Raw genomic sequence first — 13,405 nt, forward strand, 5'->3', positions numbered from 1 at the left:
GCAAAAAAAAGTGCATGAGAATAAGAACGAGGAGCACATCAGCAGATATCTGTACTTGTGAAAATAAAGGGAAGATTGTTGTGACGACAAGTACAGACTCAGAATGTGGGCAGTGGGCTGGCTGCAGTTATCTCAGCCACGCGGCGAATGCATGGCATCACATGCCACCAAGACACCCACAAGGGGCCCAACGCAGGCAACGCCACAATGCGTTACATTGTTACCCATGACATGACGTCATTGAGTACCTTTGACCCACTATGCATCTGGTGCAGCTCTGCTGGTTAGCCGTTATAAACACACTGACGAAGGGAGATTCCGACATGTTCGGGGAAACATGCCGGTTGGATTTCTTCTCGTGTTGAAGCTCTCCACACTGGAAGTAAATGAACGCAAACGAAGGAATGTAAAATGAAATGCCAGATGATTCCATGATGGTTTAATGATTAATCACAAGGCAAGAAAAAAAAAAAAAAACTTAGAACTTAAACTCACCATAACCCCCTTCCACACCGTCATGCCTTATTATCTTACACAGTAGTTACAGATGGCTGAATGGCCTCAGCAATTAGCTTTCAGCAATATTTAAAAAAATATATATTTTCATAATGAGTCAGCAGGGATTATGAGAGACGAGCCACTTGTTTCCTCAATCCCCAATCCTGCATCCAACATTAAAACCCAACATAGCACGAAACGCACAGTGGTAAGAACAGCATGTCTGCAGCTTCCTGCCCGTGGCATCAAAGCAGTGTTTTGCAGTCAATAACACATGCCACGCAGCTGGTGAATGTTTGCAGAATGGCTCACAGTGGAAGGATTTTGCCTACTTTCCATTCAAGTTGCCAGAGAAGCAAATAATTCCCAAACCTTCTGTTATCAGCGCTGAGTCCAATTAGCTGAGCGACACTGTGTCACACCGATAAAGTCTCCGTGGCTCTGCCATCTGTAAACATTTTAGAGAGTGAATTTTATGCGTTGTTAACTCCTTATCGTTTTTTATTTTTTTATGTTTGCTTTCACATCAGCAAGAAAATTTGGGAGTCGTGATTATTCTTTGGACGTGAAAGCACCGGGACTTTAGGCTTTGGCCGCGTAGGACTAATGCGAACGCTTTCAGCCTTCAACCGTTGCCATGACAACCAATGCTCAAATCAGCATTTGAAGGCAGGATTTTGTTGTTGCTGTTAACTTTTCCCCAAAAGTAAAAAATAGCCCATGAAATAAGGATTAGTAATCACACTTTATACCTTGAGCATGTAAATGTTTTCATTTTGTGCCCACACGTGAGTTAATTTGTTCTCTATAGTTCTCTTAGTCTTCAATAACAAGTAATATCTTAAGACGCCGATTGAAGTACAACATGAGCCTTGACTGCATGTTGGACACCACGCGGTTTGTCCTCCTGCCTTTTAGTGCAGCGGATAACCGATGGACTGACTTGGAACAGAGGCTCAACCACCCGTCCATCGGTCACAAAGCCTGCGTGGTCTTCACTGTTCCACTGAAGGCGGCCTCGGGAACAGCTCTCTCCCTCAAGGAGATCTTTCCCATTCATTCACACACTCTGTCCTCCGTAGACGATCCAATGCCAGGTGTCGGCTCTCCCTTCCCCTCCATCCCTTGTCTCTCTCTCTCTCTCTCTCTCTCAGCCTGATGAAGTCAGAGTGCGGCTCTGATACAAACATCCACTGCGGGCAATCCATTGAGATCTCATTACACGCGGCTGCAGGGTAAACTGTCTTAACCGATTTCACAGCTAACCTCCCCCTAACTCCTGCTAGATACATCAGGGTCAAGTAAGCAATTAAGGGGCCAATTGTCTAAAGACAATGCCAGTGGAATAGATGAAACAGAAATGATGCGGCGAGTTTCCAATCAAGCGTCCGAGGACAACACCCTCTAATTGTTTTGCACAGGCAAAACCTCCCGAGTGTAACTTGAGCAATGGCAGTATTAACCCAGAGAATTAAAATGACGGGGAGGAACGCTGAAATGAGCATTAGTATACGTAGGACAATACATTTTTAATTGGAATGAAAAAATGGCAGTGAATGGCGACAGGACTCGGAGGAGTGGACACTATATGTAAATGTTAGACCTCATTAAGCTCCATGTCCCTGTGCTACTTAAACACAAACATATTAGCACCACGTCTCCCCATATGATTCAAACAAGAAAAAAAACAACCGACACAGTAATTAAAAGTACAACTATCCCCTCCTGTTGTAATCACTTTGGCTAAGCCAAATGCCGTCACACACACCTAGAAACTTTTATTATTTACATTAGTCGTTTTTGACATTAATTGGGTTATTAGGCGAGAATCGTATCCAAAGTAAGTCGCTGACACAGGAGGTTGCTTTCCAAGGAACTCAGCGCTATTCGCAAAGTAGTAGTATGAGTATAAACCGCAAAGCTTAAAATAATATTTTAGTAGTATTTAGAGAAAGACAATGACACACACACACCAGAGATGGGGACTCGAGTTTGAGACTCGGACTCGAGTTTGAGACTCGATTCGCACGCTCGGTGACTTCAGACTCGACTTGAGACTCGTCCTCGAAAGACTAGATCTACGCCAGTTTAGGGCCAATAGAAATATTTTCTTTTCTGTCAAACAAGCATTATAAAACATGATGTTCTTCCTGAGTCAGTTGTTCTTCCGGCCTGCGGGTCGACAGAACCGCTCCCGCCTTTGCAAACGCAGCGCTGTCACTTGACCTGTGATCTGACAAATAAATCTCCCAGAACGAAAGAAGTTGTTCGGCTGAATTCTTCCAGACGTCCCCATCCGGGCTTCACATTTTTGAACACGTTCCTTCGTTCTTTCTTTTTTCATTCTAAACACGACAGAACGGACAATCGCCACCAAAGCCTCTCTCTCTCTCTCTCTCTCTCAAACAAAAAAAACGTTGCTTTAAAATCATCCGCCCCTCCGGACCGTAACAGTAAAAACGCCCCTTAAGCGAGCTCTTACCGGATGTTGTGGGACTTGCGTTTGATCTCGTTCCAGCAGAGGTTCATTTCTCCTGTCTGGTGCGGGCCGCCACCTTTCAGTCTCCCGCACTCGGCGCCCTCCTCCTGGCCCTCACCGTCCGCCGTGGACTGGCACGGCACGCAGTGGCATCCCGGCCACAGGGGCCGCCCCGCAGCTGAGGACAAGAAACAGCAGGGGGGGGGGGGGGGGGTGGAGGGGGGACCTGGGTCAGGAAAACAACTTATTGTCATGTTTATGGATAGAGCATGCTGATAACTAATACTTAAAAAAATAAAATAAAGCCAAATATGGCAGAATAAAAGCGAATGGAGGAAAACATAGCTACTGTACAACACTCATTTGAAGTGGAATTGACTCATTTGTGTTGCCAAAAACTCCCATCTAATTTTCGACCAGCACCTCATTTACATAACAGTAATTATCATTTTGGGAGGTGAGCAGCCGGTTTGAGTTAAGACCGAATCTTAACATGAATTATCTGTTTAGTCCATGACAGGAAAAGGAAAAGACTGCGCAGGGCAGAACGTGTATTTCTGATAAAAACAGGTCAAAACTAGCTGAGCAGTAAAGCAGCAGAGAGACACCACAGGTCTATTCAACAAATCAGAGTCAAATTGACACTGTCCTGTGTGCAAGAGAGAAAGCTTGAACCATGAGACACCAGCAGTTTGCTCCCATTATTCCATTCCATTAAACTCAAGGAAACAAACACTGACAAAAAGCCTGTTTTTCACAGACTTTCTGAGAGCGAGAGGGCATGTAAGGCCACACTTGAAGAGGTGCAATCCTCGCTGGAGCTGGGGGGGGGGGGGGGGCGAGTTTCAAGAAAGACAACCACCACCACCCGCCCCTCACCCCCACCACCCCCTGCCCCTACACACACACTGACGACCAATAATAAGTGATAGCAGACGTGTTTGGTCACTACTGGGCTGTCGGAGGCTTCTTGTCTTTTCTGTTCATTTCACAACCTTTACCTCAGCAGCAGCCTCTCAGGTAGCACCTCAAGCCTTGTAACACACACACGCACACACACACACACACAAATTAAATGGCGATAGCGCCATCAAAACACAGGCCTTTAACCATTTAATGGGATATCTTGTAGAAACAATAGTTATACCTCAGGATCATTTTTTCATGTTTATTTAATCTGTATTGATCAGTCATTTGATTTGAATACTATATATATATGGTTTACATTTTAACTTGTAAAGACTATATATAGACTTTCTGTTTGTCATGTTATTATTGATCATTGCTTCATATGTTATATAATACTTTTAAATGCTATTTGTTTTGCTAATTGTGTACATATCAGTCTTGTGTATTTTGCGCCTTTATTTATTCTGTCAACCCTTTGTATATGAAATGTCTTTTATTGAGGAGCATAGATAAGAAACATTAAACTATCCTGAGATCTCCCATTGCAGTTTTTCTGGGTGGGGTCATTAGAGGGTCGACGGACTCACTATTTCTTGTTTGTCCAAAACAAAAACAAGCCCAAAGTGAAGAAGGAATAAACAACCTTTGTTGCACTGTCAAGCTTTGACTAACCCTTTATTTGAGTGTACTCTTCTCCTTTCTTTATCTTTCCTTTTATTTTCTCCTCCTCCTCCTCCTGCATTGTAGTTTTTCTACAGACCACCTCATGTTTTTTTGTTTTTTTTCCCCCCCATTGCACATGAATCATCACCATCTCATTCCCACTGCTCCTGTTATCTCGCCGCTTCCTTCCCTTCCCTCCTCAGACAGCTCCGGTTAGTGTAGGTGAGTCTTGCATGAATCAGCACATCTGTCCCACTCTGCTCTCACCATCTCTTTCTCCTGGTAATCAGAGATCACGTGACCTCACTTGAGCACCAGTATTAACTTAACACCCCATTGTGATTTAGTCTGCAGTGCTGGTTCACCTTGCGGCTGTGTTTTTGCAGCAGAGGTTGCACATGACACGACGAAGTTTAAGACACCTTTTGAGTCCCTGCAGCTGAGAGAGGCTTGTTTCTGGAGCAAAGGGGTGAACGAGGGACAGACAGCGCTGTCAGTGTCCTCAAATCTCTCTCCTCCGCCCCCAATTGGCTCTCAGATAGCTAACAGGGGTTGAACACACAAAAGACAAACTAATACATTATTGCAACTGGAGGAATGCATTTGTGAACGTTATATTTCAAAATGTATTCTGAAAGACACGTCAAAGGCCATCGCAACAGAGAAATTATGTCCACAAAAATCATGTCACGCAAATGTCTCTGTTATCTCTGTCTGGCAGGCGCACATCAGCGCCGGGCCGGCATGTGTCAGCCCAAAGTGCACGGTGGGTCTGTCTGCAGCTTTCAACCTCAAAAACATGACTCAAGCTTTAAAAATGCATTATGTATGGCCTTGATCGGATATGGCGTTTGCTCACTCAGGCGCATGTGTGGCGTTTTTTCTAAAAGAAGCTAAAAAAAAAAAAAAACAGCAGAGATTTTCACTCACAATGTGACACAGACAATATGAATCTGCTACAACACTATCCTCCTTGTAGTCTTGGCTGTTTCCCAAAGAAATCATAGCTTAGCACTTTTTACAAACTGCTCATTTGTGTAGACAAAAGGCCATCCGGAAGGACATTTTCCAGACAACACGTGCATTTCCAAATCCAAAAGGAGCGGAAGGTGATGAAAGATCGCTCGCACGGCTTCGCTGGGTTTCACAGCTTAAGACAGTTCAACTTGTGCAGATAAAGCATCAGAGGATCAAAGCCGCCACACCGCGTCCACGCGTTGATATTCATCTGAAGGAATCAAGACCGTGGCAGAGATTTCCCCGGGAAGCGAAGCGATAGCCAGGACTTCTGCTCAATTCCTGGAGCTCGGCGGATGAATTGTGCAGTGCCTACCTCAAAAGCAACGCCTTGTTGCGTCGTTAACCGCAAAGTGTCAAGACTCGGTTGAGCCGGGGCGCCACTGGCGGTATTTACCTCGTCTGTTGACTGGCTTGGTGGAGAGTTGGTCATGCGGCGATATATGAGAAACAAACAGGGCAGAGAGGCAGGCATCGGGACAGATGGGTGACCTAAAGACTTCTCTGTCCTTGCAGATTCCTGATCAAACCTACATGCCCCCCCCCCCCTCCCCTCTCCACCGCCCATTCAAGACCGAGCCATCTGCCTGAGGTCCTTCGACCCACGCTCGCTAACTCTGACCAGAGCACAGAACCAGCTTGCAGCGCTGCAGCACGGTACCACGGCCCATACCGCTGGTAACAAGGAGCTTTGCGTTGCTAGGATTCATTAGCCATGCCAGCAGGTGATCGTGGTGCCCAGAGGATGAGTCGCATGCACTTAAGTCCATTTTTTGCCAAAGGCTTGTAGAAAGAAAATGCTGGCAAGTTTGGAGCAGACTGAGGACATTTGTATTATTATTGTCATTGTTATATTAACCACAGAGATCTTTCCTTCAGAAGAAACCAAGTGTCTGTTTTTTTTTCCACCATTTTTCAGATTTTTTCATTTGAAAGGTTCAAGGAGGCTTTACAAAGTAGGAAAAAATAGAAAAGCATGACCAGAATTATGGAATATAATTTGTGCAACAGAAATCCACCTTTCTTTCTTTTTGCCTAAATTAAATTAAATTTCAAATTTATTCTGGGAACGCTCCATGGGTTCTAATTTATATAGTTTAGCTGTGAAACACGTCCTTTCATTGATTTAGGGTTAGGGTTATATTATATATAGATGTATGGAGTGTGAAGATAGTAACTAATTGCAAACACATCCTTCTGTCAGTGAGCTTAAGCCAACAACAATTTAGAAATGCTTTTACACCCACAAATACAAAACACTGTGATAAAGCCCATTATGCTTCGTCCCAAAGAACTGGCAAGCGCAGATAAGGACGCCCAAAACTTCACTGAATGTGGCCAGCACTGATATAACTTAAATCCACACTTAAATCCCAAGCCAACAATGACTCAGAATATCAGTGTCCAGGAGCCCTGCTGGTAAATATATTCATGCAACTGTACTTGTGAATTTCTATGTGTACTTGTGACCGTGTGTGTGTGTGTGTGTGTGTGTGTGTGTGTGTGTGTGTGTGTCTCTTTGTATTCACTTGTGCCCTGGCTCTTGGCCGTGTGCCTGATGGGGGTTAGAGGAGGTTGGACCACAGCCTCCCTGGTGACCTGTCCTGCGGTCCCAGAGCCCTTCGACAGCCACCAGTTAGGAAAGGGGACACACACACACACACACACACACACACACACACACACACACACACACACTCCAGCTCTCGGCCCCCTTTTCTGCTTCTGAGGCAGGATGAGCGAGCTGAGCTCCCCCTCACAGCTGCAACCGTCACACACTGCTGGAGGGACTGGAGAGGCTCCAATGAGAGGCTCCAATGACACACACACACACACACACGGAGCAATTCTTCAACAGCCTCCATTAAATAGTAGTAAGAAAGACTACATAAGCTACGCCCTCCACACCTAAGCGCAGGGAGCTGTCAATCACTCTCCCCCCCCCCGCGCTTGACTCTGCATTCGTCTGCAGAGACGAGGCGCGGTGATTTGTGATTAGACAGACGAGCAGGAGAAAGGAAAGACTTCCACTTCCCCTCTTCCTCCCGCCTCCTTCCCTCCAGGGATCCCGTAACAACTGCGCGTTGGCACGCATGCAGGGTTTTGTCCTTCAACTGCTTGTTTCACTACCTTCCCTGCTTTATTATCCTTACAAAGACTAATTTCCCCGAGGAGCAAACATGGCCTCCACATATTTATTTATATCTAAAACTGTATCATTTTATTGGTCCTGAAATGATGGGTTTGAAGCGAGAGTTCGTGGTGAAATATGAGCTCAGCTGATATTAACGTCATTATTTCTGGCTGTGAATTTTTTATTTGAACACTCAAACAAGATGCTCATTGTGTCGATTCCATCACTGGGTTCAGAATGATACGTTAACACTTTCATTCAACTGCGTGTCAAGTGCTTCCAGAGCAGCGATGAGGCATGAACTGACAATCAAAGGAAAATATTTTCCTGTGATGGATTGACTTTTTGTGCGTGTATGAAGTGCAGCAATCTGCTTTAAAGGCCTCCACACGCAGAGAGTTGCTGGTCGCCATGGTAATTCTCCACGATGTTAACTCATTACCATCGAGGTTGTCAAAGCCATCTTATTTGTAACTGCATTTTTTTCCCCTCTTCATTTGAGCTTAACGCTCTGTTTCGGACTGTTTATGTTTTTCATGATTGCTCCATTTCATCAAATGGAAATATCTTTAGATCTTGTGCGTCACCATGCATATAAATGCTTTTTCTTAAAAAAAAAGAACTAGACTGTTCTTGGGACTACCATCCGTCACACAGCGCAGCTAAACTGTTGTTTTCAGGGCAATGCAGTTGTCATTTCTTTTTGGCACATTACTATCTAGAGGATGCAGAAAGTGATTAAGCAAACTAATTCTGTACTTTCCAGATATTCAAAGGGCAAAGTCGGCAAAACCTCAAGCTACATAACAAAGTAAAAAACAAGGACGCGGAGCAAATCCTTTCTCCTCAGGTTCAACAGGTAACTCGTGCTCGAGGTCAGACGGAGTCGTCCCTTTACAATACGCCAGGGACACATTCATTTGAATGATTTTCTTCACATCATACGGTACGTTCAATATGTGTGATACATTCATTTACCCCTGTCGAGCACTTTGAAGTGCCTCTTGTCTGAATGGTGCGCCGCTCTGGAGATAAAATTGCTTTGCCTTCGCCATCCCTGCAGGTAAATATCTTCCCTGGCTGCTGCCTCTATGTTCATCAGTCTGTTGCCGCTGAGCAGGCATTCTATATACGGTGGTTTTATCACAGATTGTTTTTTTTTTTTGTATTTTTGCAGAAAATTGCAACCTGCTGCGTTTGGAAACAATGTGAGAGTGAATAAAAAACCAAACAGACTAGCTGGGGAAAAAAGGATTAAAGGCTCCTTTGAAATGAAGGGTAAGGGCAGAGTTGGGTGATTGGGAGACGCCTTTTGGGGGTTTGTCATTAGTACAAACAGCTTTCAAGAAGTAATTGGTCTTAGAATTAATGGAATGTTAATTAAATCAGATTTAAGATTTCAAATACACAAGAACTCCCTGTGTTTATTGAAGAACCAAATAGTTTTAATACAATAGTTGAACATTCGAACATTCAAAGGCCAATAAACAAAGGTTTTTAAAAACACTCTTACTTCACTGGAGAACTCCATCGACATTTGTTTTTCTTTGACAAAAACAGACAGAACAGAAAGCACAGATTAAAACTTGTACGATGGAGTTATTTTGCTGCTTAAAGTAATAGATTACAGAAAAACGTCCCCTTTACTCAGCTGCTTTGTTGATGCCAGCGGTACACACAGCTTCCTAATGAGCTTATCGTGAACACTTTCTCATCATTTAATAAAGTCAACACTCCCACTGAATTTTCAAGTAAATTGAATCTACAGCTGTGTGACCTAAATGAAAGATGAAGAACCTCTTACGCAATCTCACACGCAGCTTATTTAATCACAAGGCATTACAGTCTGCGCGCGAGGGGACGGTGCAGGAAAATATCTACCTTGAGATTCACGTCTCATCTGTTCAACTAGGATAATGGATTATTTAGGTTCAAGTTTGAAGTCTTGGATCTATTTAAAGGCAGCAGATGACAGTTGAGGTATTTTATCTTGCATTAAAACAAACGGAAAACGGCTACTTTGCTTTAAAACGATTCATGAAAGACAAGAAGCAGAAATTAAGTCACAAATTTAGGAGAGAAGACAACAAAGCTTGAAATTGCTAGTGAAGGAAAATTCACTTTACTTAAGCAAAAGCAGTTATTAACTTAGTAGTATTCAAGCTCTTTTTGCGAATGAATTATTTTAAGAACACCTTCAGCCAACTCGAGAGAGAGAGCGCAATAAAAAATGCATGGGCTCAAAACGCAGGAGGAACGCCTCTCAGACGGAGAGGCCAGATGCGCCAATCCAATTCTGCCATGTTTAAATAGGATAAAACTGCTCATATCCCGTCCATTATAACTTCAAAATGAAGTGCACTAAGTGTCCTGACACTGTCGCTTTCATATTGTTTGGCTCTCTCGAAGGAAGCGTTCAGTAATGCAACGTTGTGTTTGGGATGCATGCAAGCCTCTCAGTCTGCAGCGGCGCATTGAATACAGAATGCGACAAAGGCGATGGCAGGCCCAGCTGGAGTAACACACCACTGAAGAGACATAACAGTCCATGCCTTGAACAGATGTTTTTGTCTTCTAGAATTACAGGAGACCTTTCAGTGATCACGTTTGGGTCTGGGTCAAAAATTGCAAGCGGATAGTTATTATTTTTTTTCTCCTTTCCACTTTAGTTTTCAGGCAAAATACCTTAAACAAACTTTTCAAACAGACTACTTAAATATCGAAAACAATAGCAGTAGAGAAATGATTCAGTCTCTGGATTTATTATCCACATAAGCGATTGATCACCGGGACGTGATCACAACGAGCGGTTTCCAGAGTAGATCAAAAGGCCTTTTAGCGCTTCAGAGACATGAAAGCGGTCATCTCGATGGAGTTCCTACTGCGGCAACAGCTGCGATGTTTGTGGAGGAGAAAAGAATGAACTCCGGGTGGTCAATAAATTAAAACAGGCCGTTGTGTTTCAAACAACCATTTACTGACAAGTGCATCTGCTGTGTTTAGACGCAATTAAAGAAAATGAACACCAAGAGATGCACATGACGCCTTACAATTACTGTGTAAGCAGCGCTGATTAGAAGCCAATCTTGCCATCGCTTCCTAACACACACACACGCACACACACACACACCGGTGTGTGCAGAGGGAAACGCCCGGTTGAGAAAAGAGGTAATTTAGCAAACCCCAATTGATATCCCTACTAATGAAGAACAGCTTCCTTCCACTGGAAAAAAAAGGACTATGAGCTGAAATATTCAGTGGGGAGAAAGAACGCCTTTTCTTTGAGTTAACTGAAGTTACACACAAAAGAAGTTTGGTCCTTTCTCGAGTTTTCTGGTTCATCGCTCATTCCAATTGCTCCCACGGTGGCATGTTCATCATGCTGCATTGTATTTCCTTTCTACATATTTATTATAATGATATAAAGTAGGTCAGAAAACCGTGCAACTTTATTTTGCGAATAACCAGCAGTTGGTAGAAAGCCGTCGGTTCATCCACCCTTCCAAGGAAAATGTCACTGTGATTTGGTCTAGAGATGCTGCAGCATAAAAATGATGTCAATGAAGAGCCAGGATTTTGTTATAGCCTTGTGTAGCATTTAGGATTAATAGTGCATGTATAAAACATCTGCCACACGAAGCAGCTAAACTGTGCGTTTTCTAATTTAAAGTTTTAATGATTCAAATAACACAGCACATTAAAAGCACAAAACAAAAAAGCAACGTCACAGGGCTGAACCTGTCGAAGCCGACTACCCACAATTTACCGGACGTAGAATGCGCTTACACTCCTCAATCCCCCCCCCAACCGCTTTCTTTATTTAGTATTTGTTTATTTTGGTACAAGCTACCCTCATGCCCCAAAATATCCTCCGGAAAAAAAAATCCCTTTTATTCACTCTAACATGCTTTTAACTTCATCTCTACTTGAGCGCTGAGACAGGGTCTGAATATTCACATTTCTATTGGGGAGAAGACACTTTCTTTCTTTTGGAAACCCATTAGCATTTTTTTTTATATCAACTTTTCTTTAAAGCTGAGCTGTATCCATGTTGTTGGACCTTACTAAATGCATTCATGTTTAGTGGCGTCATAATTAAATAGGTCATAAGGGCCAAATATTCCTTTTACAATTTGGAAATACGTATCTGATCAAAGACTAGACATAGATAAATTGATACTTTGGTATTTAAAAATCAGAGTTTTGATACATTGCCTTGGAGAAAAAGTTATTTTTATCAAAAAAGTTATTTTAGCATTTAGTAGTTTTTTTGGGGGGGGAGGGGGGGGATCTTAACAACCACAGATTAAGATCCCTTTATGTAAAGCTAAATCTAAATCTGACCTGTTAGTAAGACCCCTTTTTTCAGTGAGTCCTTTTGGCATTTGTCCTTTCTCGGTTTGATTAGGCCCCATCGCTGCGCTTCACTCTTTCACTCGCTGAAAAGTCTCAGACTGCACAACATACACAAATTGATGTATCAGCCAATATATCAACCTAATATCCCAAGTGTCTTCACAATAAAAAAATACCGCTTCCATTATAATGAAATGCTTCTCTTCGATGATAAACGGGGGGCACCTCAAAAAGGATAAGTGCACAAAGGGGGTTTCAATGGAAATAAAACAAACTAAATAAAGCCTGCAGGTATTTGGTTATTGTGTTAACACTGATCACTGAACACAGGTCTTCCTAGATGCAGGAAAGGTGTCCTCTAATATTGGCTCCATGGTTTCAGAATGCACAACCTTAATCAATAGAGTTAAAACAGCAAAACCGTCTCAAAAGGGCTTAAATCTCTCGTAGGTCACTCCGATTGCCCGTGGCGATGTTTCACTGCCGCGGTTGCCGTCCATCTGACCTTTTTAGCAAAAATGGCTAAACCAGAATCTGAGTCTTCTTTGGTGGGGCAAGCTGCAGAAACCGTGGATGAAGGCGGAAGCGATAGTCCTTCTAAAGCCAACAGAGGGTGAATATCAAAAGGAAAATTGGGGCCCTACTGGAGCATTTAGCCATCCTTTATCATCATCATCATCATCATCCTCTTCTTCCCTGGTGGGTACATGCACCTCCTGCTCAGCTGCAGGCACAGCCGAGCTGCCATTTAACGCTTGAAAAAAAAAAACATAAAGTCGGAATTCCACAAAGGGACATGATGGGAGGAGCCTTGTGATGGTTTTGATCGTAGCATAAAATAGGACCACCTAGAACACACGGATCATGATGCAGACATCAAAAGACGAGACTATGTTTTATGTGACGGTGCTGATCCTCAGAGTTCAGTCTTCACAGCTTATGTTGTTAGAGAAATACCGATCAATGGGTATCCCGCTGAAACTGACCGGTTTTTCAGGTAATCGGCAACGACTTGTGACGAGATGATCGACATTTATGTTTCGATTTGTTCCGCTTTGGTTTTAATATCCTCCGGTAAGCGTGAAACCTCTGGGACGGGAATCAATGAAAGTGACGCCTTTGCAATGTTCATGTTAGCTTTAGAGATGTGCAACATCTACCTTTCAATATAAGCTAAACATTGACATGCATCATTATGTACGTTGCTCCGTAAATATCTTACCCTTCCCGTTTCTAAGATCAGCGTTAACTTCTTTAACTACTATTTTTATCATGTGGACTCCACTGGTATGTTAACTTGATTCATTTCAGTGTTCCTTATGTTGATACAATGATCTTCATGTTGGTCC

General features: G+C 43.1%; 2 protein-coding genes across 4 annotated transcripts in view; one reads left to right on the top strand and one right to left on the bottom strand.

Moving 5' to 3' along the window:
* The window catches only part of drp2 (dystrophin related protein 2), a 50,788-nt gene extending 47,642 nt beyond the window's left edge, over positions 1-3,146 (bottom strand). For both annotated transcript variants that reach the window (XM_037461546.2, XM_037461548.2), the window contains exon 1: positions 2,981-3,146. In XM_037461546.2, the coding sequence (XP_037317443.2) occupies positions 2,981-3,027 (47 nt within the window). In that variant the 5' untranslated portion in view covers positions 3,028-3,146. The remainder of the gene's footprint in view (positions 1-2,980) is intronic.
* taf7 (TAF7 RNA polymerase II, TATA box binding protein (TBP)-associated factor) overlaps positions 1-13,405 on the top strand; it is a 175,620-nt gene that overhangs the window by 63,923 nt on the left and 98,292 nt on the right. The window lies entirely within an intron of this gene.

The sequence above is a fragment of the Pungitius pungitius genome, chromosome 2, assembly GCF_949316345.1.
Source record: "Pungitius pungitius chromosome 2, fPunPun2.1, whole genome shotgun sequence".
NCBI lineage: Eukaryota > Metazoa > Chordata > Actinopteri > Perciformes > Gasterosteidae > Pungitius > Pungitius pungitius.